At 43.8% G+C, this 27246-nt stretch overlaps 1 protein-coding gene across 4 annotated transcripts in view; it reads left to right on the top strand.

Annotated features, from left to right (window-relative positions):
* The first annotated feature begins 1368 nt into the window (after nt 1-1368).
* Nucleotides 1369-27246, top strand: part of LOC121436595 (E3 ubiquitin-protein transferase MAEA) — a 39764-nt gene continuing 13886 nt past the window's right edge. Inside the window, exons 1-4 of one of the 4 annotated variants that reach the window (XM_041636623.1) lie at nt 1815-1914; nt 2861-3047; nt 25231-25413; nt 26328-26531. In XM_041636623.1, coding sequence (XP_041492557.1) covers nt 25306-25413; nt 26328-26531 — 312 coding nt within the window. In that variant the 5' untranslated portion in view covers nt 1815-1914; nt 2861-3047; nt 25231-25305. Of the gene's footprint in view, nt 1515-1790; nt 1915-2860; nt 3048-25230; nt 25414-26327; nt 26532-27246 lie in introns of those variants that run through there. The other 3 variants (XM_041636624.1, XM_041636625.1, XM_041636622.1) reach the window with 3 other exon arrangements.

Consider the following 27246-nt stretch of genomic DNA (forward strand, 5'->3'; position numbering starts at 1 on the left):
ATCCAGTGGCGGGGGTGGGGAGAAGATACCATCTGGGAAGGAACCCAGAGCCTTCTCGAGAATCAAAAATGGTCCTAGCTTTTGATCAGCTTGTGTGAGGGGAAAAAACAAAACAAAACAAAACAAAAAAAAAAACATTCAGTAGCTGCAGAGTTGAGATGTGAGCAATTTATTCAAAGCAATGTCTCAGTATTCAAAAGAATCTGCATGAGCAGAGTCTGCGCAGTGCGCGCACACACACGGACTAACATTGTCCTCAGCTCTCAATCCCCTGCTAAAATGGGAAGCCCTTCTAAGATGCTTCTTCCCTCCCAGCTGTGACAAACTGTGACTGAAGTTCTCACGCATCATCCAGCAGGTTCTCCCTTCACTGAACGACACCACCAGAAGTCCTTTCTTTTCTAATGCTGCACCTAATGTCTAAAACATTCCTGAAGAATTGAGTTCTGAAAGGCGGTGGTAACACACATCTCTTATCCTAGCACTCGGTAGGCAGAGGCAGGCGGATCTCAGTGAATTTGAGGCCAGCCTGGTCTACAGAGTGAGTTCCAAAGTAGCCAGGACTATATGAAAGACCATGTCTCAAAGAACAAATACAAAACATAATTAAGTTCTATAAAACACAAAAGATGATTTAATGTAGAAGTCATTTCCTAATGAATGAAGCCTAACTTCATTTTTAATTTTCAAAGTAGGTGAGAGGGCTGGAGAGATGGCTCATGGGTTAAGAGCACTTCATCTTGTAGAGGACCCAGATTCAGTGCCTGGCACCTATGTGCTTGCAAACTTTCAATCCAACAACAGAAAGTGAAATGCAGAGAAAGGAATCTAATATGCCACATTCTGTACAGATAAAGGGGTTCAGTGACCTCAGGTTTATTGTCTGGCCACCAACCGTCAACTTTAAAATAGAGGAAGAACTTGAGCAGAGGTAAGAGTTATAATGACTAAACAATCCTGGTCAAGGTGTGGTCTGGTTGAGCATTAGTTTTCTGTGGAGTGGTTCAAAAGAACTCCTTATTGCCTGAGGGGACAAGCTGATTCGCAGGTAATCACTACTTGTGCTTTAGGGTGCAGCCTAAGTCACAAATAATTACCCTCACTTGGGGGCCCTGGAAGGTCAACGTTGTTCAGTTTCCGTTCCTTGCTAGATGTTAACTCAATACCATTGCTCCAGGAATCCAACTTGACAGTCACTGGACACTCTAGGTGCCTTTCGGACCCGATTCAAGGAGTCAACATTTTTTAACAAAACCAGTTGCCGAGCGTTCCTTATTGGTATCACCTGCAGGAAAGCCCAGCTGCTCGCAGGCCCCGTCCTACTCTATGGTAAACATCCACTTTTATCTTTCATTAGGAAGCCTGTGTAAGGACTCCAGCTCTGCTAATCCATGAAAATGGAGACGAAGGAAAGTAGTTCCCGGATGGCAAAAACCGCACCTCTGAGTGACCACCAATAGATGATGGCCACCAAGCACTGAGACAGGGCCAGTGGCCACTACCAGAAGTGACCGGTGAGTGGGCAGGGGTGTGGGCGTTTACAAGACAGCTACCTAACGCGCGCTACCCAGCCCCAACCGCCAAAATGCACACGGCGTAGGTGTCTAGGCTACCTAAGCCCGCATCAGCGGACTAGGCCGGCTGACAATTCAATGAGGAAGCCGCTCTCTAGAGTCGTCGACGATTGGTCGAGCCCGTGGACGGTGACTGGCCCGGGACTTCTTCCTCTCGAGCGGTCCAGTGACATGATTGGTGCAGGCGCTCAGCCGCTCCGCCTGCCCCCGCGCGTCGCACGTCACTACCCGGCGTGCCGCGTACCCGCCTCCTCCGCTCGGCCGGCCCAAGATGGCGGTGCAGGAGTCGGCGGCCCAGCTGTCCATGACCCTGAAGGTGCAGGAGTACCCGACCCTCAAGGTGCGTTCTGGGCGCGGCCAGAGCCGCTTCCGCACCTTCGAAGGCGCCGTGGGGGCGCAGAGGCTGGGGCGCGGCGGGAGCCGCTTCTCCAGGGGCTGCACGGCCGGGGGCGGGGTCGGGGGCGGTGGGGCTGTGGCTCTCCGGGGCGTCAGGCAGGGGCCGGGGCCTTTCGGCGGGGCCCCCGGGAGCTCTCTGCGTCCTGGGGACCTGATGGCGCTGGGCGGCGGGGTCTGAGGACCCCCGAGGTCCGGGCGACGGCGCCTGAGCCCCGCCTTCCGCCTAGACTCTAGAGGCTGCGGGCATTCCGTGTGCGGGCAGCAGGGCTACGGCCGAGGCTGCGGGCACTGGAGAATTAGGGGCCCCTGGTCGCGGGCGTGGGTCGCGGCGGTACCCGGCGTCCTTCCGGAAGCTCGGCCTGGGGCGTGGCGGGCATGCCTTGGTGCTAATTAGGGGGCCAGTGGGGAGCATTGGCGACCCGGTGGCACCCTGCCTCGCTGGCCGTCCCCAGCGCAGCTCTTGCCCTTGGTTTCCGGGGCGTGACCTTGGGTGGTCGCTGCGCCAGTGCGTTCCTCTAGGACAAATGTTCACTCCCTGATGGACGACTGGTAGTGGCTCTTCGGTTAAAAGGGGGTTTGATGGTGGCGGATGGACTGGCGGTGAAGCACCGGGGAAGAAAGCCTTCGGAGAACAAATCGGGTAGTTTTTAGGAAGGCCGGCCGAGCCTTGGGGTTCTACATTCCTCCAGAGGGCCGGGCAGCTTTCTTCTGGAGCGCTTGGCAACGTGTCTATCTCTGTGGTGACCGAGCGGTTGCCGTGTGGCTTGGCGGTGGGTGGGTAGTTTAGCCGAGATTGAAGAGCACAGGTTCTAAGCTCGGCTGCCTGCTTGTGCTTAGGGAGCCCCGGAGTGCGTATGGGAGGCACCTGATTGCTGGCATTCTCTCATCAGATGTAAGCCCTAGGGAGCGTTTGTTTCCCACTAGGGTGAAGTGAGCGATCACGTATTGCACACGGACGTCTTGGCATTCACTGGAAGTTATCTGCTGTCATTGTCCCTGTGACATCTGACTGCTCTGGTGTAGTTGGTCTTCACAGGAGGGCAGAAGCAAGGCCCTGCTGCTCCTCTTCAGCAGTAGGTGAGCAGCCATATTTAATTGCTGTTTTGTATCCCATGCTTTATTCGCCCAAGGAAAGGAGCAAACAATGCTGGCATCCCAGCCTCTTCGCCACACCTTCAAAACGAAGGGTTATGGGGGGTGGGGGGGACAGACTCGTGACAAACTTAGGTCTTGTGCGTGCTAAGCAAATGTTCTGCTACTGCACTATACCCTTAGGCCTTGTTTTTTTTGTTTGTTTAAAGCAGGCTTCTGTTGGCCTTGAACTCTCAATTCTCTTTGTACTTCCTCCTGAGTGCTGGGACTGTAGTTAGGCGCAGTTTTCTGGCATTGTTGGATTTCTGTTGATTGACAGATGGAAACCCTGCAGCTCCTAGTTGGCTGTACCTGGGAACTGCTATCAGTGGACCTGTAACCACTTTGGGGCCTAGTCAGGGCCTACAGGCCTGTTGCAAGGAAGTTGCTTTGGGAGAACGTGGTTTTCTGCTTTGGCTGGTGAATTTAAGACCCACAGACAGGAAGGGTTTCCAGAGCTCCCTCTCTGGCCTACTGAATGCCTTAGGCAGTGAAATGGATGGCCAGGAAAGGATTCTCCCAGTCTTACATCTTCTGGTGATCATGAGTGCACTTTGCATTCCAAAGCAGTTGTACAGCTTCTGAGTAAAATGATTACGTGGATCCTCATGCAGGTACAGAGAGGTGGTGGTGTCGTTAAACAAGATTGCTGTCTCTTTCTTTTTTGGAAGAGTGACAATAAGCAAAGATTTGTGGGTAGAAATGCTACTTCCTCCAGGAAAAAAATAACACTTCCCTCCAAGTCCTTTAGGTCCTAGCATATAATTTCTGTTCTGTTGACAGTGTGTCTTTGCTTTGTTAATGTTTTTCCTATAAGTTACTATTGCTTGTTTGTTCTTTGTTTTTTGAGATGGGCTCTCATACCGTCTTGGCTGGCCTGCAATTCACTGGGTAGCTAAGGATGACCTTGAATTTCGGCCGCTCCTGGCTCCAGAGTGCTGGGATTTCAGGCATGTGTACCACACCCACTTTATGCAGTGATGGATATCAGATCCAGGACTTTCTGCACGGTTGGCAAGTACTGTGCCAACTGAGCTACATTTTTTGCTTCATTTTTTTTTTGTCATTTTTTTCAAGAGTAATTAATGCTGGGTACTGGGAAGTTTTAGAGCTTTGATTTAGAAGTATGTATTGGCACAGAATCGATCAGGATGCCAGGAGAAATGTATTTGTGGACAGTCTTAGGAACGTCCAGGTGCAGGTGTGACATGGTGCGTTGGGATCCACAGGAAGTGAGGACTGGGGGCTGGAGGGCTCCTGAACAGTCGTGGGAACGGAGTATACTAGATAGACCTTTACACTTTTTTATTCACTGAAAAATTCGTAATTTATATATTTTTATCATTGACAGATTTTTTTACCTGCCAAGCAAGGCCTCCTCAGATGTGCAGGCTTGACAACTGTAGGTGGGCTTAAGCAGTAGACTAAGATGTCTATTGTGCAGTCTCAGGCCCCTGGCAGGAACTCTTTTTCTGTTTTTCCTTTCTCTTCGTTTTCCTTTGAGGTGCTATTGCTGACATGCCCTGAGCATGACTCTTTCCTGTTCCTATATTTCCTCCATAGTGGTGAACTGATACAGGCTTCTTTTATAGCCCTTGGAACCTTTAGGCTTAATTTCCCAGTTTCTGGGGCCAGGAATTTCAGGATGCTTCCTAGTATCTCTAACCTCTGCCCACCAGGTGTAGGAGTGTCTTCAGAATACCTCCAGACATCACCAGGTTGCCCTGGGTACAAAGTCACCAGCATGAGGATCTCTGGACTGAATGTTGCTTTAGGGGACTTGTTTCTGTGTTCTTCAAAAGCTCTGGAAATGTGGTTCATAAGACATCCTCTAGTATTCTGACTGCAGAATTTTCTGCTGAAGTCTGTTCTGATGCCAGTTTGTAAATGACAGCCCTTTGAAGCAAGGGGAAACTGGGATTTGTGGCTCAACGTCTTAAGTTTAGATCCCTTGTTTGATTTAAGTTTTAAGCAATCTTTAGTTACAGAAGATTTTTCTTCCTTCAAATTACTCTACTGAAGACACCACTCCATCAGTATTCCTACTTCCCTCCAGATAGCTGTGGCCTAGTGCCATGCCAACCTTCTCTGCTCATCACCTAAGTCAGGAAGCAGCTGTTCAGTCCAGTGGCAGGAGCTGAAAACACTGGGACAGCCAGCTCTGACCCCAGCTCCTTCCTGAATCTCACCTGCTGTCCCTTTCCGCTTTTGGACAGCTAGTCAGGTGTCTAGCTCCTGCAGTTAGTTCTCTTAGACACACAGACACAGCTGCTGATCTGTTCTGTGCTTTACAGAAGCCTAGGTGTGTTTTTGAGCATAAACTCATGTGTTCTTGGAATTTTTACAGGAATAGTTAAAATTTCAGTCTTGAATTTGATAAAAGACTGGTGGACCAATTACTGCTTTGCTAATTCATATCTTGAAATATCACACAGAAAGTGTGATACAAGCCCTGTATTATAACTTAGAGCACTTTTGCAAACTTGGTTTTGGCTGGATTGGAAGGATCATCAAGTATTAAAGCTGCGGATAATCATAAAAGTTTGACTTGAGACAGGCACACACTGCATTAGGTAGTAGGTATAGCAGTATCCTACAACAGTCTAGATCTTCTAATATGCAGATTTGAAGCTGCTTTTCTCAGTGGGCAGGCTATATGATACTAAGAGTACTTGGTGCATTCTTTTTGCACTCTTAAGTACTTGGTAAATTGTAATCTGCTTACTCCTTTATGCACCAAACCCTGCCAGATCTTCAGCGTGCTCTCTATTCTAGTCTGAAGCGTCCTCCTTTTAGAACCTGCCATCCATTGGTGGGCCCACCTGGATTCCTTTTGTTCTTTAAGAACTCTGCCTGATGCTCAAGTGTTCCCACCTCTCACTCACCTTGTCTTTGATTTGTTGGACATTTGAGTGAATGAATCTGTTTCAGATGGGTGTCCCATTGGTGTACCTCTGTGTTTCTGAAAGGTGGGTGCCCACTGAGATTAGAAAGGCTTGAATTCCATGATAACTTCTGGGTTTTTATTGCTGTTTGGTTGTTATCTTAAACAGATTTTTTAATTAGGAAAACAAAACACTTTGTAATACCTAGTTCTCTGTGGTGGGTGGATCATGATAGAGGAATTGCTAAGTTGAGGCACCGATAATATGGCTCAGTAGGTAAAGGCACCTGCTGCCTGCCAAACCCGATGACCTGATTTTGATCCCTGGAACTCATGTAGTTGAAGAAGAAACCAGTTTCCCAAAAGTTGTACTGTGTTCTCATATACTGTATTAACACTCATGCTTCTACACACATGTACAGACATAAAAAATAAACTTCTGTTTTTGTTTGTTTTGAGATAGGGTTTCTCCACGCAGCCCTGGCTATCCTGGGATACTCTGTAGACCAGATTAGCCTTGAATTTAGAGATTTGCCTGCCTCTGCCTCCCTAGTGCTGGGATTAAAGGCTTGTGCCACCACCCTCTGGCATTAACTTTTTTTTTCTTTCTATTTTTAAAGATACCAGTGAAACCAATGTGAAATTGAGTAGTGGAAGGGGACTGGGCTCCTGTGACTGACAGCCTGAGCCAGTGATCATGGAAATAATAGCTGGTGCTGCAAAGCCTTGTGAACTGTGTAAAGTCTTGGCTGACATTGCCCCAGAGGCCTGCAGTCCAAGAAGAAAGGAGACTGACTGACCTGTATAGTCAGTGTATGTATCCATCTGTGGAAGTCCCATGACTACCAGTCTCATGGGACTGTGTCAGAGTTCAGACTCTGCTGGTGGTGTGCAGTTACAGAATCGTTAGACGTCGGAACCATTTGAAAACTTCAAGAGAGTTATTCACTGTTGTCACAACTAGTAATTATTTGGCAGAATGTGTCTAAATGGAGAAAACTCTGATTTTTTTTTTTTTGGTTTGTTTGTTTTTTAAAGGTGTGGGCCTGGCTTAACTTTCCTGACTGTGAACCTCTGGTGCTACCCATTACCTACCTCTATCCCAGGTTATCCTTCCTCATGTCCTATCATCCATCCTTCCATCCATTCATCCATCTTGAGCCAAGGTCTCTGTAGGCCCAACTGTCATGTACCTTGCCATGTAGACCAGGCTGGCCTCCAACTCATACCCTGTCCCCCAGCCTCTTCCTCCTTTTAGATACTCTTTCCTACCCATCTGTCTTCTCAGACCTTTCCCAGCTCAATTGCCCATGCCTATCTTGACAGTTGTGGGTCCATGTGCCCCACACTAGATCTTCAAAGTGTCTACTGGTGTTCCTTCCTGTCCCCTCCCTACTGGGTTGGTCTGCCAGTTTTTAGACAAGAACTATTGCTGCTCTCTCTACCTTCTTCTCTTCTTCCTGCCTTCATACTGTTGAACCACATGTTTCTTCAGGTTTTCTTCTTTCTTTCTGGGCAGTCTATGGTTCTTTTACTGTTTCTTCAATCTTCTTTTTACTAGCTTTTTGGTGTCACCAGTTAACCCTGAGAGGTGGCCTTAGTGCATGCATCATCACTGCCCAGCTGATTTTTGGGTATTTGGGATAGTCTCACTGTATAGCTCTGGCTGCTTTGGAACTCGCTCTGTAGACCAAGCTGGCCTGAAGCTCAAGAGATCCTCCTACCTCTGCCTCCCCCAGTACTGGGATTAAAGGTGTGCGCCACCATAATAACCATCTTAATTACTCATTTTTAAAGATTGATTTTTAATTATGTTAGGTGTTTGTGTGTCTGCATGTTGGTATGAACATATGAGTGCACATTCTCTGAGAAGGCTGAAAGTATCAGATTCCCATATCTAGAGCTACATTTTCCAGTCTTGTCATGGGTGCTGGGAACGAAGCCTCAGATCCTCTGGAGCAGCAAGTGCTCTTAATCGCCGAGCCATTTCTGAAGCCCCCACCCCCAGTTTTGGTTTCTTTATAGTGTTAGTCACAGTTCTACAGAATTATCTACACTTATGTCTTTTTTCTTTTCCTTCTCTTTCTGTCAGACATCTCCTTTAGAATATGTTTTAGTAAGCCTTGTGGTGGTGGTGAATGGCTTTAATCCCAGCACTTGGGAGGCAGAGACAGGCAAATCTCTGTGAGTTTGAGGCCAGCCTGGTACCTGGTCTACAGAGCGAGTTCCAGAACAGGCTCCAAAGCTACATAGAAACCCTGTCTTAAAAGAATATGTTTTGATCACTGCCATATTCCTAGCACATCCAAGAGTACCTGGCACAGAGTCACTATAAACAGCCATTGGCCAAATTAATTTCTTTACTGTCTGGTTGGAAAATTCCTTAAAATTTTATGTCACTTTTGTGCATTTATTTGAATTCCAGAATGCAAGCATATGCATCCTTCCTTGTTTCGTTTTGTATCTGTTCTCTAACCTACTTTTGCTCTGGAATTGCAACATCGACCTCCTGCCCCTAGATGTCCAGCATTCTTACTGCTAAATTTCAGCCTAGAGTCAGCCATCTGTGGATTCTGCGTTGATTCAAGCAGTTGCCCCGCTTCTGAAGGCCCGGACAGCTCACTTGGAGGGTCTCTTGCACACAAGTACTTTCACCTTAAACTCTTCTGCTTGTGCCACTCCCCATGGGCTGTGCTCAATACTTGGTTTCCATTGTGGCCTGCCTGCCTATGCCCATTGTCTTGTTCTGATGATTAGAAATAAGTTATCTGTCCCCTATCCTTGCCCATCTCCATCTCTCACAATTAAAAGATGTACAAATAATGACTGCCTTTTAGTTATCCAGTGAGCAAATTGTCACATTCTCTCTTAGCTTATCTTGTTTACTATCTCTGGAGTAGCCTCACCTCTGCTTTTGCCCACATTGCCCTTGGTCATGCTATAACTATATTTATAGTGCTTAGACCCTATGCTGTGACCATGTGTCCATCTATAGCAACCTATCAGCAGGTATCCTGGTGTTCTACTTGACCTCCATAGTCTTGAGGCACATTCCTGTTTGGCTTCCACAGTAGCCACTTGCCTGACTTTCCCAGGCTCACAGCTGACTCTCATTCTTTATGGGGCAGCACCCAAGCTCGACCCTGGTAGTTGGGATCTTAGTGATCACATGAGTGATAACTGTAATGACGCTGTAACATGCAAAGACAGTTGTTAAAAACTTCCCAATTGTGAAAAAGCCCAGTACTGGATAGCTACATGCTAAAACACTCCGCAATATCTAAATCTAAGCTCCCAGCACTTGGGAAATGGAAGCAGGAAAATCAGGAGATCAAGAAGAGACTGTAGTCAGTCTGGGCTGGCTGACATTCCTCAAACCAGTAGAATCGCACATTAATGTCAAATGAGTTCTCCCAGAAATGCAAAGTTAGCTCACCTTGTGGAAATCAGTATAATGGACATATTAATGGAATAAAGGACAAAAACTACACCATCATCTAAGTGAATACAAAGTAAAATCTTTTCAAGATGAAAATACCAACTTTCTCAACCCAATAAAAAGTCTTCAAAAAAGCAATTAACATAATGCCTAGTGGTCAGAGACTGAAAGCTTCCCCTAAGATACAGGACAGATGTCACTCCTCAGCACTTCATTTAACTTTGGCCTGGAAATTGTGGTCAGGGCAGACAGACAAGAAGCCATATCTTGGAGACTGGAAAGGAAAAAGCAAGACTATCTGCAGATGACATGATCATGCAAGCTGAAGGAATGCCCACCAACACACAAGCTATTAGACTTGATGAGTTAGTTCATTGTTGTTGCAGAATACAAAAGCAATATATAAGAATAAGTATATTATATTTTGTATTTCTGTACCTTAGAAGGGAGCAGCCTAAAAGGAAATTAAGAAAATTTGATTTACTGTTGTACCAAAATAATACAATATGTAAGAATAAGGCAGGATTGTTAGGATAGCATTACTGCCTGAATTAATGTGCAGACTCAACATGATCTACATCAAAATCTCAGCTGGCATTTTTGTAGAAATTAGCAAGCTGTTTGTAAATCAACAGTATGACTCAGGAACCCAGACTAGTCAAGGCAACCTGATAAGCAGCAGTTAAGAACTTGGAATTTTGGGTTTCAAACTTCTTATGGAGATGTAAGATTGCATGATATTGGCAAAAGAATAGACATAGCAAGAGGGGTGGTGGTGGCACATGCCTTTAATCCAAGCACTTGGGAGTGGGAGGCAGAGGCAGACAGATCTCTGTGAATTTTAGGCCCTACTGGTCCAAGAAGACCAGAGCTACACAGAGAAACTCTGTCTCAAAACATAAACAAAACAAAACAAAAAAAAGAATAGATATAGCTACCAAAATTAAAGTAGGCATTTGTTTGTACATTGCTGAGGATTGAACCCAACACTTTACTCTTTACACACAAAGCCAAGCACTGTACCAATACTGCACTACACACTCAGCTTTTTTTAAAAACAGAATCCATCTTTTTTTTTTAGAATACTTATTTATTATGTATACAATATTCTGTCTGTGTATATGTCTGTAGACCAGAAGAGGGCACCAGACCTCATTACAGATGGTTGTGAGCCACCATGTGGTTGCTGGGAATTGAACTCAGGACCTTTGGAAGAGTAGGCAATGCTCTTAACCACTGAGCCATCTCTCTAGCCCCACATTCAGCTTTTAACCCATATATTTAGAGTAATTTATTTTAGCAAGTATGTCAAGACAGATCAAGAATAGTGTTTTCAACAAGTGCTGAAAATAACTGGGTTTTCACAAACAAAATGTAGTTGGGTCCCTATATTACAAAATATCCAAGAGCTAAAAATAAGTCAAAAGAACTAAATGAAAGTTCTAAAATTATAAAGCTTCTAGCACAATATACAAGATAACTCTAACCTTGAGTTAGTCTGTGGTTTCTTAACACCTGAGCACAAGGAGCCCCAAATAAAAGACTGGTTTGTGGGAAGCTGCGAAAATGAAAAGACTGTCATTCAAAGTAAGTGTGCCCATGTCCAACCCCTAAAAAATGTATGCTGAAGCCCCAGTCCTTGTGGTGTAATCTTTGAGAATGGTTCAATTTGGAACAGATAAAATGTGCTATATATAGCCAAGGATGAGGAACTTTTTTTTTTAGTTTAGCATTTTTGCTTTAAACATACCTCATCCAAGTTTTATTTGTTTATTTTGTTTGTTTGTTTGTTTGTTTGTTTTTCGAGACAGGGTTTCTCTGTATAACAGCCCTGGCTGTCCTGGAACTAGCTCTTGTAGACCAGGCTGGCATCAAACTCACAGGGATTCACCTGCCTCTTCCTCCCGAGTGCTGGGATTAAAGGCGTGCGCCACCACCACCTGGCCCCAAGTTTTATTTTTAACCTCTTGTCACATTTGCAATTTTTAAATATTTTAAAAGTTGTGTGTATGAATATTTTGCCTGCATTTATGTAAGTGTACCCTGTGTGCCTGGTGCCTATGGAGTCCAGAAGAGAGTGAAGGATCAACTACAACTGGATACAGACAGTTGTGAACCACCTCGTGGGTGCTGGAAACCAATCCCATGTCTTCTGCAAGAGCAGCAAGTACTTGTAACTGTTGAGCCATTTCCAGTCCTCCATTTGCAATTTTTAAAATTCTTTGATGTATTCATGTGTGTGTATATATATATATGTGTGTGTGTGTGTGTGTGTGTGTGTTCATTTTTACCTTCCCTATCCTCTGATTCTCCTAATCAGTACTAAATCTACTTTCTTTCAACAAGTCCCTTACTTAATCTCGTTTTATATTTTGTGAACCAGTGAGTATAGAGTTACTTGCAGGAGGATGGATGGGGGTTATCTATTGGAGCATGGGCAACAGTGCTATATACCACTGAAGAAATAACACCCATTCCTCCAGCAACCTCTAGTTGCCAGTAGCTCCTCAAGGAGTGGTGTGGCCTCGTGAGCCCCTTTGCAGTCCATAATGGAATGCTGATGGGCCCCATCGTGACCACAGCTGCTGTGAGCTCGTAAGTACAACCACCATGTCATGTCCAGAAAACTGTTTCACAGCCCTCTCCCCATCCTGTGGCAGTTACATTCTTTCTACTCCCTCTTGAGTATGCCTCGAGCTTTGGAGGGAGTGGCACAGATGTCCCATTTGGGATCCAGCACAGGACGGTCATGTACTTTCAACACTTTGATCAGTTATGAGTCTTGTTAAACTGTTGCTCACTACACAGAGAAGCTTCTCTGACCAATACTGAGAGCATCACTCGTCTATAGTTAATAAATACTTAAGCAGTTTGACAGCTTGACCACAAAACAGCCTTAATAGGTTCCCTAAAAGGAAACCAGCCATAGACTTTTGACCAGGTTTACAGTACCAAATGTGAATTCCTCCTGTGTAGTAGATCTAAAATCCAATCAGAAAATGGTTGGTTACTAACCCTCATAACGTTCATACTGCTATTGCAAAAGTGGTCAACTCTTTGCTGGCAGGCTTCATAGCTGAGTAAGTTTGTTGATGGCTATTTTTCCTCTCCTAGCAGCCTGTGTAGCACCTTCCAACACTGTGAAAGTTATCCAGAAAGAAGGAAGTTTCCAAGTCCTGGCACCAAAGTGTGTGGTGTTTTCAGCAATGGGGTCATAACCATCCAATTCTGATTGGCAGCCTTGAACAATGGCAGTAAAGTAGCCTGTATTGTTTTAGGGACCTCTCGCACTTCAGTGGCCAACAACTTAGGGGAGGCACTCCACACCTGGTACTAGGATTTTTATTTAATTTATGGCTTTGGGAGCAGTATAATTTACCCATGCAGGGTGACTACATTCAAACCTTTTTTTTTTTTTTCTTTTTTTAAGACAGGGCTTCTCTGTGTAACAGCCCTGGCTGTCCTGGACTAGCTCTTGTAGACCAGGCTGGCCTCAAACTCACAGAGATCCACCTGCCTCTGCCTCCTGAGTGCTGGAATTAAAGGTGTGTGCACCACTGCCTGGTTCAAACTTCTTTTAATTACAGTTTTCAATTAGCTTACAAAATAGGTTTTCATATGACTTTTTAATACTCAATTTGATTACCCTTCCCCCACCCCTTCTCTTCCCCATCCCTCCTTACACCTTTTTACCTGTATTTTCCCTGTTTACTGTCATATCACATGTGTTCTATCAACTGATCGTCTTCTTCCATTCTCCTGCTCTTCCTTGTAAGTGCTGGGATTACAGGCATGTGCCACCATAGCTGGTTTGATGTGATGCTTGAGATGGAGCATAGGACTTTGTGCATGCTAGTCAAGCATTGTACTGTGAGTGACACTAATCCCAGCCTGGATTATTGTGTTTTTTGTTTGCATTCATTTATTTTGTATGTACATGTATGGGCATGCATGAGTAGAGAGAACAGCTTTCAGGAGCCAGTTCTCCTTGTATGAGGTTCCAGGCATCGAACTCAGGTCGCAGGCTTGGGAACAAGTCCTTTTGCCCACTGAGCTGTGTTCCTACTCTCTAATGTTTTCATATGAAGATAATTGGCTAAAGCACTCTGCATATATACCAAAAGAAAATGTGGGGTTATAGCAAGCAAGAGAATTTTTGCTAGATCCAGCACTGCCAGGACCTTGCTCCAAGATTTTCAGCCTTTTTAACTTCTATAGTTGAGTGTATAAGCTGAGCTGACCAAGATAATTGTTCACAAAATAGGAAGAAACATTTGCAAATCACCGATCTGATAAGAGCACGTGTTGAGCTATATGAAGAAATCTTACTGTTGAGTAATGACTTAAATTTTAAAAATGAGCAGACATGGTAGATAAAGCAAAGTTCTCACTATGCAGACTTGAGGACCTGAGTTCAGATCCCAGGACCCCCCGCATAAAGCCTTGTTACGGAAGGCTACCTGTAGCCCACCTGTAATCCTAGCATGTGGAAGACTGAGGCAGGGTATCCCAAAACAGCTGGCTGTCTCTAGACTAGTCAAATTGACAAGCTCTGGATTGGGCAGGAAACCCTACCCCAATAAAATAGAGACACCATAAATGTCAACCTCTGGCCTGTACACACACTTGTGCATATGCACCTACATGCATTCCAAAAACAAAAACAATTTGAAGACTTTCTCCAGAAAAGATCCACAGATAGCCAGTAAGCACATAAGAAGGTGCTCAGTGTCTTTAGTAATCAAGGAAATGCAAACCAAAGCCACTGGGACACACTACTTCCTTCTGCTATAATGGGGTGGGGAGATGTGGAGAAATCGGAAACCTTCAGGTGCTGTTGATGGGAGTGAAAAACAATGGTGCCTCCTTTTGAAACACCCTAGGCATTAGGTAGTTGCTGTCTATACAAGGTACAAAAACTTTCACAATCTTATTCATAATTGCCCCAAAGTACATGCAGTCTTAATGTGTGTGCATAACAGTTATTAATACAGGATTGCTCATCATCTAGAAAGAGAGCAAAGCACTGGTATATGCCACATCATGATCAGTCTCAGAAACAACAACAACCAAAAATAGACAGACAAAACCTGTTGTTCCATTTGTGTGAGATTTCAAGAACAGAGACGGAGTCATGGCCTATGCTTGTGTCTTGAGGAATGGCCGTGATGTGGTTATGAAAACACTCTCTTATAGATGGTGGTAATGGTTTCACAACCTTGCAATTACAATCAAACCTCCTAAGTGTTATCTTTTGAAGAGGGTCTTAGAGTATGTGAATTACATAAATAGTAACAACATTCCTTTTTTAAAATTGTAAGTGTTGGCTTGACTGACAAATGAAGTGGCCTCATGGCCAGATCTGTTGGTTGGCTAGGGTACACAACGCTCTGCATACATGAGCAGTTGTTTTAAAGTCTGTTCAGTGACCAGGTTAGGAAGCCAGGCATGGTCTGTGACTCACATCATCTCCACCTGTGTCCCTTCCTCATCAGTGATGTGAAGCCCAGACTCAGAGGAGTTGCCCATCACATATATGTACTACATTCTTTCAGGGCCGCTGTGAACTTGTGTGTCTGGAGAGCACTGGGAATGTTACATGCTCTGAGTTAAGATGAATCTGGTTTTAAAGACTTAGTACAAAGTGGGGGATGGGCACCGTGTACCAGCTGGATACAGATTGGGGTCCTAAGTGTTCTGTTCAGTTCTTCAGCTGATTGGATGAGACCCGCACCAGAGAGGCCATCAGTTTTACTGAGGACTGACTTACTCATCCAGAAACATGCTCACAGACACCCAAAGTCTGTGGCCAAATCAAGATTCTGCCTAGGAATAACCACTTTTCTTTTACAGTTTTCCTTTATATTTCCTGGTCACAAAAAACCAGCATTGTAGGTCTTCCATATGTCGTTTTGGATGGCATTCCTGCTGATACTCTGGCCTGTTTTGAGAATAGGATTTTTGCTATTCTCATTTTAAATTGTTTGTAAGCACTCCACATTTCCCCTGAAAGGAGTCATGCTAGATGTGTATATTCCAGGGGCTTCCTTCCAGTCTGGCTTCTGTTCTCTTTCCTAGGTTGTTGTCTACAGAGCAGAAGTTTGGGTTTGGTAAAGAGCGTTGATGAGTTTTTCTTCACAGGTTGTGTGGTTTGTGTCATTTACAAAGCTTGTGTCCTCTTAAAGATCATGACAATGTCTTGTTTCTTCCTCAAATGATTAATAGAAAGTGTCAGCTCCTATTTTTGGATATGTGATCTGCTTCAGAGTGGTCTTGATAGATGTATTACGCATGGCTTAGTTTTCACTACTTTGAGGGGAGTTTCCAGTCCTGCTATTGTCATAATGACTACAATTTCCCTTGGCCTTGTGGCTGGACATGTATGGTTGATGTTGGACTCTATTTGTGGTTTCTCCACTCTCATTTGGTCTATCTCTAAGCTCAGACCAGCACCTTGTTAAGGGAATCACAAAGGTTTATAGTTACTTCTTTTTGTTGTGGTTTGGTTTGGTCTATGGTAATGGTGTTGACATGGGATCTTATGCAGCCCAAGCTCAAACTCACTAACCTTCTGCCTTGGATTCCATGCCACCATGCTAAGCTATAGTATTAAGTCTTGATATCACGTACCATTGCTCATATTATATCAAAATTGTTAGTTGGTTTCTTTTGCCTCAGACTTACTATGTAGTCAGAAAGGATCTAATCTTGAACTTCTTATCCTCCTGCTTCCTCTTCCTGAGTGCTAGGATTGCAGGTGTGCACCACCACCATGCAGTTTGTGTATGCACTGTTGGGGAACAAATTCAGGGTTTCGTGTACTCTGGAAAGCATTGTTTGTCCCAACTGAGCCACATTCCACCCTGAAATTTAAACTTTTTTTTTTTTTTTTTTTTTTGGTTTTTCGAGACAGGGTTTCTCTGTGGCTTTGGAGCCTGTCCTGGAACTCGCTCTGTAGACCAGGCTGGTCTCGAACTCACAGAGATCCGCCTGCCTCTGCCTCCCGAGTGCTGGGATTAAAGGTGTGCGCCACCACCGCCCGGCTTAAACATTTTTTTGTAGTAAAAGCACAACATAGAATTGTTAAAGTGTACAGTGTGTGCGCTCTTACTTGTGTGTACCCTCATGGTGCATGAGGTCTCTGGAAAATTCAGTCTTATAGAACTGAAGTTCTGCCATTAGAGAATTACTGTGCATCCTACTTTTTTCTCTGAGAGCTTGTAGTTTTTAAGAGTCTTGTTTAGTAGACTTTGATCTTTTTGGGAGTCTTGTTCAATGACAGTTTTGTCATTTTGTGGTTAGCTCGTCTTACTTAACATGATGTCCTCAGGTTTCATCCATATTTTGGTATGTGGCAGGACTTTCCACTGTAAGGCTGAATTATATGTATATGCTGCATTTTCTTCATTCATTTGTCAGTGAATACCCAGATGGCTGCTGTTGGGGTTGTAGTAAACATGGTATGCAAACATCTTGTAGATTTGATGCACACTCAGAAGTGGGCCTGCTATCATATGTGGTTGTCTGTAGTTGGCATTTTCTTTGGCTACCAACCAACTCCCAAATAGACACTTAGTATTAATTATGAATGCTCAGCCTTAGCTTAGGCTTGTCCCACTAGCTTTTTTTAACTTAATTTAACCTGTTTCTATTCATCTATGTTTTGCCTCAGGGCTTTTCACCTTTCCTTTATTCTGTATGTCCTGCTTTCCTGCTTTGTCTATGTCTGGCTGGGTGGCCCCTAGTGTCTCCCTGTCATCATCTTTCTTTTCTTTATTCTCCCCTGAGCCTAAATTCCTTCTACTTACTCTCCCTGCCTGGAAGTTCCTATTCCTCCTCCCTAGCTACTGGCCATGTAACTTTTTATTAAACCAGTCAGGTGCCTTAGGCAGGCAAGGTAAAACAGCAACACATCTTTATATAGTTAAACAAATGCAACTTTTGTTTTGTTTTTTGTTTTTTTCAAGCTTTCTCTATAGCTTTGGAGCCTGTCCTGGAACTCACTCTGTAGACCAGGCTAGCTTCGAACTCACAGATATCAGCCTGCCTCTACCACCCAAGTGCTGGGATTAAAGACGTGCGCCACCACTGCCCAGCTATACAACACATCTTTACATAGTTAGACAAATATTTTGCAACACAAATGCAACTCATCTTTGCGTAGTTAAATATTACACATTTCCCCCTTGTCTAAATAAAAAGAAAGGTTTTAGCTTTAACATAGTAAAACTATACTCAATAAGAACACTTATAAAGTAAGAATTGTATTTACAATATCCAGTCCATTTGCACTTGACAAATTCAGAGAAAATACTCCATTATCTGTCCTATCTTGGTGAATCCAAAGTTGTGTATCTAATTTACTTTCTATCCTAACTCGTATTACCATCCCCAAATGATCTTTTTAGACCTCAAGTCATTTTCTTAGATAAAAGTTTAAGCTTTTATGTTTCTCAACCTTTTAGACTTTACATTTCTTATGTAAGTTTCTTTTCTGAATTTGGTAACAAGAAAAACTGTAACTATCTCTTCTTCAACTCCATCAGAGACCCAAGAAGGATATATTACATGAGTAAACAGGAAGTGCAGAACAAGCAACTTCCAAAATTATAGAAACGAGAGCAACTGGCTGCCTGGACAGTCGCCCAGAGTTTCTCTGCAACATTGGGGCATCCATCTTTGGCTTCCAGGCCTAGAATATCTGACAGACTTTTATATGAAACATTAATTTGAAGGACTGCTGTATCTTATCTTGACCAAGTTTAGGGGTCTTTTTCCTTTGTGTTTTTCCTGTCCAGTTTGTATAGTATACTGTCTGTATTTGAGGCAAGGGCAGTTTCTTGCTCAAATGGCTAGCTTTACCACAATGAATGTGAGCTCCATATTATGGAGGTTCTTCTATACTCATCATCCTTTTATTAAGAAGATTGGTGCTGCCAGGAGCAACGTGTCTGACTGTCATGAAAAGCATTAGGTTATTAAACATCTTAAATGCCATATTCTGTAGGTCTCTGAAATGTTTGAACATCGTCTGTCTATCTAAAATATATCTCTGTTTAACCTTGTAAACATACCTAATGTAACTACAAGCTTGATTATTATAGATAAGTAACTACTAACCTGTATTTTTTAATTATCCTAAACAGAAATAATAGCTTTCAAGGACTAGAACTTTATATTACATTTTTAAATGAGCTGCATAGATAGCTTAAACAAGAGTAGAAAAATATATATGGTATGTCAAAAATAACCTTAAATTTGTATCCATATACATACATCCATTCCAGTGTGTAAAATATTTGAGATGAATAGTTAGTTGTCTTTAGTCCTATATTCCTGTATTCCCACTAAATGATAACAAACATCCATAACCCACCGAATGACCAAAACCATCTATCCCACTTCTTGGGGATGTAGGCATTTTGTTCTCTAGACTCCTTCCTGTTGCCAGAGGGTGACAGCATCCCCAGGGGATCCTGAGAAAATTGAGATAATGGTCAAATCCTAAGAAAACTAGCAGTAACGTTTTTTAATCTAGTCTCTGTGTAATGGGAAAGTGCAAGGCTTATCTGAAGTCCTGGCTAGAGTAGTCTGTGAGGCTGGACCATCTCAACTGTCTGCCTTGAAGTTGTTGTGACTGCAGAACTCTGAGGAGACCGCAACAATTGTTCATGGTAATCCTCTGGTAGTTCACCATTAACGGTGCCATTCCTGTCCTCACCAGCAAGACACTTTGCTAATACATGGTGTGGTTTCAGTGTGGTTTTGTTGTTATTTAGAGACGAGGTCTGTGTGCCTGCCTCTGCTCTCCTCAGTGCCATCATGCCTGGCTACATTTTATTTTGGTAAAAGCCATCCTAACAGATATGAATGAGGCAATGCTTCATTGTGGTTTTAATTTGTATTTTTCCACTCGAGTGATAATAGCATCTTTTATTTGTTTACTTGTTTGTTTTTAGATTTCTTTTTTTGCTGAGCATGTGGCACATGTCTTTAATCCCAGCACTTGAGAGGCAGAGGCAGGCAGATCTCTGGGTTCAAGGCTACTCTGTTCTATAAAATAAGTTTCAGGACACCCATGGTTACATAGATAAACCCTGTCTCTAAAAACTAAAAGAAAAAAAATGTTTCCTTTTTAATCCCACTGTGTGTGTGTGTGTGTGTGTGTGTGAGAGAGAGAGAGAGAGAGAGAGAGAGGAGAGAGGAGAGAGATAATGATAATGGAAGGAGGGATGGAGGGATACAGGGATGCATATAGTACCCTTAGAGGCCAAAAGAAGGTGTTGATCTCTGGGAGCTGGAGCACAAGCTGGTTTGAGTTGCCTGGTGTGAGTTCTGGGAATGAGCCATGTCTCCTCCCCCCACACCCCATCATTTATATTCTTGCATAGCATCTTTAGAGACTTTACACACTTTTTTTTTTTTTGCTGAGTTTAAGAGATATTTTTCTTTTTTTTGAGACAGGATCTTTCTATGTATCTTAGGTGTCCTTGGAATGTGATGTGTATCACCTAGACAGGCTTTGTACTTATATTCCTACCTTCACCTCCAAGTACCAGTAATGCAAGTGTTAGACACGTGGCTTATATACCATCCTGCAGGTTGTTCTTTATGCTGTTGTTTTCTGCTACTTGTAAACATCCTTGCTGCCTCATTTGTCTTTTTTGTGAAGAGTATATATTTAGTATTTTGCCTTATTTCCGCAGTTTTTCCTTAAAGTCTATTACATGTATAGGCATGTTAGTTACCATCTTTTTTAGTATCATGTCCTGTGTCTGTTGTCTTCCCTTATAGATTTCCTGTTTCGCCTTATTGAATACTGTCTTGAGACATTTTCCTCCCAGAGAAAATTTGTGCTTGCTGAACTTTTCAGACTTGCGTATCTAGAAATGTCTTTAGACTGTCCTTATCTGTGAGTGGTGATTTAGCTTGGGTCTTAATTCTGCTGTTCATTCTCCAGAGCCCTTTGGAACTTACAGTTTGGAATTACCTGGCATAACTCAATAAGGGGAGCATTTGTGTCTGGAAAGGGGCAGAGAAAAGAGGACTGGTTTCCAGGTCTGGGAAAGGTATGGGTAAAAGGAAGAAGCTGGTTTGGAAGCTCCTTCTTGATTGTTGACTATACTATGAGACATGTTCTAAGAGGCCCTGAGAGTAGTCAGCTACTTTACTCATTCTCTAGTCTTAGATGAGATGCAGGCACCTGGCCTAGGCCCTAGGAGGAGCAGACCATTATGCTGGAGTCTGGGGAGGGGGAAGGTAAGCTAAAGAAGGGAGTAAAGAGGGGTGCCTGACAAGCATGTGTCTAAGTCTAGCCAAGGAAAGTTGACACTAGGCTCTTCTAAGGTTAGACTCAGGCGTGATGGCTGGCTGGGAAGAGATGTTCAATGCAGAACCCCAGAAGGACACTCAGCTGACAGTATTAGGAACTGTCACAGTACCTTTCAGGTCTATGCCATCATATTAGCCCAACACAGACAACCATTATGGGTTAATGCAGGATGTAAGAGTTAATAAGAGGTCTGAGCTATTGTAGACTGTTGTGATCCAGCTGCCCTCACTCCCCATGACCGGCAGGGGAACTTCCTTGTGGTCTGTAATTGACAAGGATGTTTGTGTTCTTTCTGGCCGGTGGGTCTCTACAGAAGGAGTAGAGGTATAAAAGGTTGCTGGGCAAAATACAGGTTGCTGTTCTTCCACCTAAAAAGAAGCCTCCATGTCTCAATCCCGGCGCACGCACACACACACACACACCCCCACCCCCACCCCCCACCAGTCTCGGCTATCCAGGCTGCACTGGCCGCAGCAGTAGACCTCTGTGTGTTTCTTTGAGACTGATCAGCTGAGGGTCCAGGCAGGACAGAAACTTCAGTCAACATGTGAACCATTTGCAGTGCAAGCCATATGCTGTGCAGCCTTCCTGTAGATTCCACATGGACATGGTGGTTTTGTTCACACCTCACTTCAATATACTCAGTCTTGGATTTTATTTTCTCAAAAGATTCTCAACAAAGCCATGGACTTAGAATAGATGACTATCTACCATCTCTCTAGATAACAGATGGACACCCTGAACTGATGGGGTTTTGCTGTCATTACCTGTGTTGGTAGACCATCTCAGTAAGTATGGAGCAACGTAGATGTGTTAGTCCCAGCAGTCAGCTGATCTGCTGACATATTTTATAACACTTGAAACCTGCAGGTGTTATATGCTAGGTTTCACTCAGGCATGGGGCGTAAGACTTGGCAGAATTCTGATTCTATTGAGAGTCTATTCACATCACCCAGTGCCACCTAGATGGAGCTTTATGCACAAGTTTATAATTACATTTTTATATTTATTGGAATATAGTTTTAATGTGTGGCAGATGGTATTGTGTAGCTTGGGTTTTGTTTTTGTTTTCATTTTAATTTTTATTAACTTGGTGTTGCTGTATTGAAGGAAAGTGTGGGTCCAGGTCAGAAGAGCAACTGTCTAAAGGATCGCCAGCAAAGGGAGAAAAGGTAGAGTGAGGGGGCTAGTGGGACTCCTTTGCTCACTCAGTGCTCCTGCCTTGTAGTCAGATGTTTTTGTTTTGATTTTTAAAGAGTTGCTTATATAATTTTATATGTATATCTGAGTGTATGGATGTATACCATGTGCATGTAGGTTCCTGAGGATGCCTCAAGAGCATGTCACATCCCTGAAGCTAGAATCACCGCAGTTGTGAGTCACCTGATATTGGTGAGGTGAACTGAACCCAGGTCCTCTATAAGAGCACCAAGTGCTTTTAACAGCTAAGCAACACCTGGTGGAATTTGTTAGATGATAACCCATGACCACAGCTGGGAACTGGTGTTTTCCCTCTTGGAAGCTCAGTATTTTTTTTCGTATACTTAGGACTGAATCCCAGAGCCTGGCAGTACATGCAGGTGTGAGTCTATGTTTCACACTATGGCAACAGCTCATTCTTCTGATAGCATTGCTCCTGACAGAGGAGTTTTAGCGAATGCTGCTTTCATTTGTCTTGACTTTATAACTTTGTATTTTGATATAATGTTAGGCAAAACTAAACCCTTTTCCTTTGGCCATAAAGAACAGGAACCTGTGTCTGCAGCCTACTGGTAGTATTTGTTTTCTCTTGTTATTGCACAGAATAGGCTTGCTAGCAAGACATTCTTCAGGCATCCAGCAACACCCAGAGAAAGTATTCCTGGCCACAGGTTGGGCTGTGTTGGGGCCGGGGAAGCTAGGTACATGAAGCCTCTAACTACATACTCTGCTCTTTGGTGGGCTGGAATGCATTGTGGTTGAAGAATATGCGATTGATTTGCCTGCCAGAATTCTACCTCCTTGCAGGATAATCCTTAAATTGGGTGGCATGTAGGAGAGTTGGACCGGGCAAAGGTGCCAAGTGCTATGGTGGCTCAGGGACTTGGTGGCTGCCAAAGTCTCACACCGGGTCTTATGTCTTTCTACTTTCCCATTAGGTTCTTCCTAAGAGTCTGCAGTAGTAGGAAGGCATTGGACAAAAACAATTTTGAATACATCTCTCCATTGAATAGATAGGAATAGAGGAATCTCTTTTGCGTGTGTGCGTGCATGCATGCGTATCCACACATATCCCACTTCCCCCCTCCCCTTTGGTGAGAAGTGCTGAATCCTCAGGAGAACATATCCATGAAGACAAACAGTGTTGGCTGAGCAAGGTAATGCAGGGTACCTTGGCCACCCATACTGTGACAGGCTGACTATTTAGGAAGCGAATCACAGAGCCCCCAGAGAGGATGCTACAGCCTGTGCTATTCTACCTGGCCCAGAAGCTGTACTGGCCACACGAGTCTCTTGTTTCTTATTACCCTGTTGAGACATTTGCTATTTGACAACTTCTCCATGTTCATTTCCAACACTGCAGGATTTCCTCGCTCACCAGCAAGAGCTCACTGCCATTTTGCTGTACCTTCCTCACATGTCTCGACTAGTGGAATTTACCTCTTGTACCAGTGAAGCCTTAGGTTAGATAGGAATGGGTACACATTGCATGTTCCTGCCTGAAGCTGCCTGCCTGGGGAGTAACAGTCAACACAGGACTAGAGAAAAGTGGGTTTGGGATTGGGGGAAGTAAACCTAGTCCTTTCCCCATGTCTGTCGTTGTCTTTATGTTACCTGCTCTTAAATAGCCTAGGTTTCATAGTGAACCATGTCTAGGTCTCTGTTTACATTCCTGCCTTTATCAAGCCTCACCATAATCTTAATGGCTGGCTGGTGCAGGGTCCATGAGTTTGCCCGTGTTGCTAAGTGGGTTTAAGATCACAGGTGAGCTGGGTATTGAGTGTGGTGGTGCACATCTTTAATCCTTTCACTATGGAGGCTGGATTTCTATGAGTTCCAGGGTAGCCTGGTGTACAGTTTCAGGACAACCAGGACTAAACATTGAAACCTTGTCTCAAAAAAGAAAATAGCTAGCTAGCTAGATAAAAAAAAAAAAAAAAAAATTTCCTGCAGGTGAGTTTGCTGTAACAGCAAAGTTGATCCTAGCAGTACTTGACAGCAGTACTTGTAGCCTCGCTTGCCATAGAGGTGGGGCATTGCTCAGGTACAGCTTAGTGTGTTATGTCCACAGTCATGGGCCAGGAAATGAGAGAAAAGTGTGACAGTGATGTTATAAGGAGGCCGCTTGTTCGTTCCCAGCTGCTCAGCAGCTTAGACCCAAAATAATCACACAGAAACTATAATATTTAAAACACTGCTTGGCCTATTAGCTCTAGCTTTTTATTGGCTAACTCTTACATATTAATTTAACCCATTTCTAGTAATCTATGTATTGCCACATGGCTGTGGCTTACCGGGTAAAGTTCCATCTGGCGTCTGTCTCTGGTGGGGCTACATGGCTTCTCTCTGACTCCACCCTCTTCAGCATTCAATTTAGTTTACCCCACCTACCTCTATTCCCTGCGCAGGCCCAAGACAGTTTTCTGTATTAACCAATGGTATTCACAGCATACAGAGGGGAATCCCACATCACAGTGATTTTCTGGAAAGACAGAAAAATCATAGTGACTTGACAATTCTTTGCATAGTGCTTACTTTGTAATTTTTCTGTAGGAAATGGTAGTTTTGGTTTTTTTTACAATTAGGATAATATTTTTTCATGGAGGAGAAATGTTAATGTGCGTTTTTAATTTCACATGAAATATGATGACTTCACATTAACCTGAATGATATGAAGGTCTTTGGACTCACCCTGCCCTACCCAGTGTAGTGTTTACCTCCAGTTTCCTATGACTTGATGGGAAGCCCCTTTCTCTCATCTTCTTTTTTTTTTTTTTTTTGGTTTTTCGAGACAGGGTTTCTCTGTGGTTTTGGAGCCTGTCCTGGAACTAGCTCTTGTAGACCAGGCTGGTCTCGAACTCACAGAGATCCGCCTGCCTCTGCCTCCCAAGTGCTGGGATTAAAGGCGTGCGCCACCACCGCCCGGCTCTCATCTTCTTTTTTAACTGTTTGTTTTTCTAGATAAAAACTTTGCTGTTATTTTGTCTGTATACACTTACTTTTTTTTTCTTTTTTGTGAAAAAAATGTTGCTTAGCATTATTCAAAGACCAGGGCAGCATGTGTCTTGGTGTCAGTCTCAATTCCAGGCTCTGGAGCATGTCTAGTCATGCTTTGTGGGTCCTGGTCCAGGATGCTGGGAGATGTTTTTAGAGCTCAGGGTCTTAGACTTAGCACGGCCTTTGCTGCATGTGAAGGAGACCCATGTGCTGTGCCTGGGGTGTATCTGTGCACTGAATGTCAGGGCTGAGATTCTTTCTGCCTTTTCTTGTCTAGGTGCCCTATGAGACACTGAATAAACGCTTCCGAGCTGCCCAGAAAAACATTGATCGGGAGACCAGCCACGTCACCATGGTGGTAGCTGAGCTTGAGAAGACCTTGAGTAGTTGCCCAGCTGTGGACTCTGTGGTCAGCCTACTGGATGGTGTGGTGGAGAAGCTGAGTGTCCTCAAGAGGAAGGTTTGTCTTCTGGGAATGGCTGGGAGATCAAGACTTAGGCAAACTGTGGAAAGGATGTTTAGGCCTCATGCTGCTAGATAGAGAACTGAAAGTGTCCTAAGCCCCACCTATGAGGAAGCTAGGGCTTGCAGACACTGATATTTCATCCCAGAACTTCCTGGAACTGTCAAAATGACCTAGCCACTGAGAATGACCTTTAAAGATTTGAGTAGTCCTTCAAAACAGTTTCTCAAAGGGGTTAGAGAACTCAGGCAACAGAAGAGAATCGTCAGTCCCAGTCCCAGGTAGGGGTCAGATGTAAGAAAAGGCCAGGGACTGCACCTGTCTAGGAGCATTGTCTGAGCATGAGAGGGTTATATTAAAAGTCAGACCAAACATGACACATGCTTTTAATCCCCACATTCAGGAGGCAGAGCCAGAAGGATTTTTGTGAGTTTGAACGACAATCCTGGTTTACATAGCAAGCTCCATACTACTAGCTAGGGCTACACAGTTGGACCCTATCTCAAAGTAATGAGTCACTTTATAGTCAATAATAAGACAAGGAAAGTACAATAAATTTCAAATTTTAAGCATCTGACAATATAGCTTAAACCCAAAAAGATATGCATGCATTTTAAGCCCTCCCCCTTTTTTTTTTTAAGGGAAATTGGGCCTCAAATGTGCTCAGCAAGTATGTGAGTGAGGTAGTGGGTGGTATGCCATGTCCCTCTTAATAATTACTGTCTCACACAAATTCACCCCAGACAGATGTAGAGCCTGATTTCTTCTTTTTCTACCATATAGTCCAACAACATCTTAGTTTTACCTTTCCTTGCTTGTCTTCTTGCAAGTATTCAGAAGAGGTTGTAAATACGTATGTTTTCATTGCTGCTGGTAGGCCAATCATCTCAAGTGTGTTTGCTGTGACTTAGGCAGTAGAGTCCATCCAAGCTGAGGATGAGAGTGCCAAGCTCTGCAAACGTAGGATTGAGCACCTCAAGGAGCACAGCAGTGACCAGCCAGCAGCAGCCAGCATGTGGAAACGGAAGCGCATGGACCGCATGATGGTGGAGCATCTCCTGCGCTGTGGCTACTACAACACAGCTGTGAAATTGGCTCGCCAGAGTGGCATCGAGGTGGGCTCTTTGAACTCTTGATCCCCTGCTTAGGAGTGAATATCATCGCATTCCATTCTGTTTCTACCTCTTATGGTGCCCCAACAGTCACTGAAGATCACAGGATAAAATTAACTTGCTTTTAGCCAACTTGAACTCGTTGGCCTTGTGGTGCCTAAGGAGGCATGAAGGTTGGTGTTCTTGACAGGAGCTCCCTGGAGTCAGTGACATGCCCATTTAGCCAGGGGAAGGTATTGCTGCTTTCTTACCCCTGACCAGTGACCACTGTTTATAGCCACTGCCACTAGACATTGAATACCCAGCCTGTGGATGGCCACCAGAGTGTGTCACTGAACCCATGGGTGGTCACATGTTTTTTCTTGTTATTTTTTTTGTAAACCATTATTATTTTAAATTTTTTATTAAATTTATCATACATGGGCTGGAGAGATGGCTCAGTGGTTAAGAGCATTACCTGCTCTTCCAAAGGTCCTGAGTTCAATTCCCGGCAACCACATGGTGGCTCACAACCATCTGGAATGAGGTCTAGTGCCCTCTTCTGGCTTGCAGACATACACACAGACAGAATATTGTATACATGATAAATAAATAAATATTTAAAAAAAAAATTTATCATACATGTTATGACACGTGTAGAAGTTAGAGGACAACTTTTGGAAGTCAGTTTTCTCTCTGCCATGTGAGTCCTTGGATTGAACTTGGGTTGTCAGGCTTG

This window comes from Microtus oregoni, unplaced genomic scaffold (genome assembly GCF_018167655.1).
Source record: "Microtus oregoni isolate MIOR12 unplaced genomic scaffold, Mior012 000049F_ref0000343, whole genome shotgun sequence".
NCBI lineage: Eukaryota > Metazoa > Chordata > Mammalia > Rodentia > Cricetidae > Microtus > Microtus oregoni.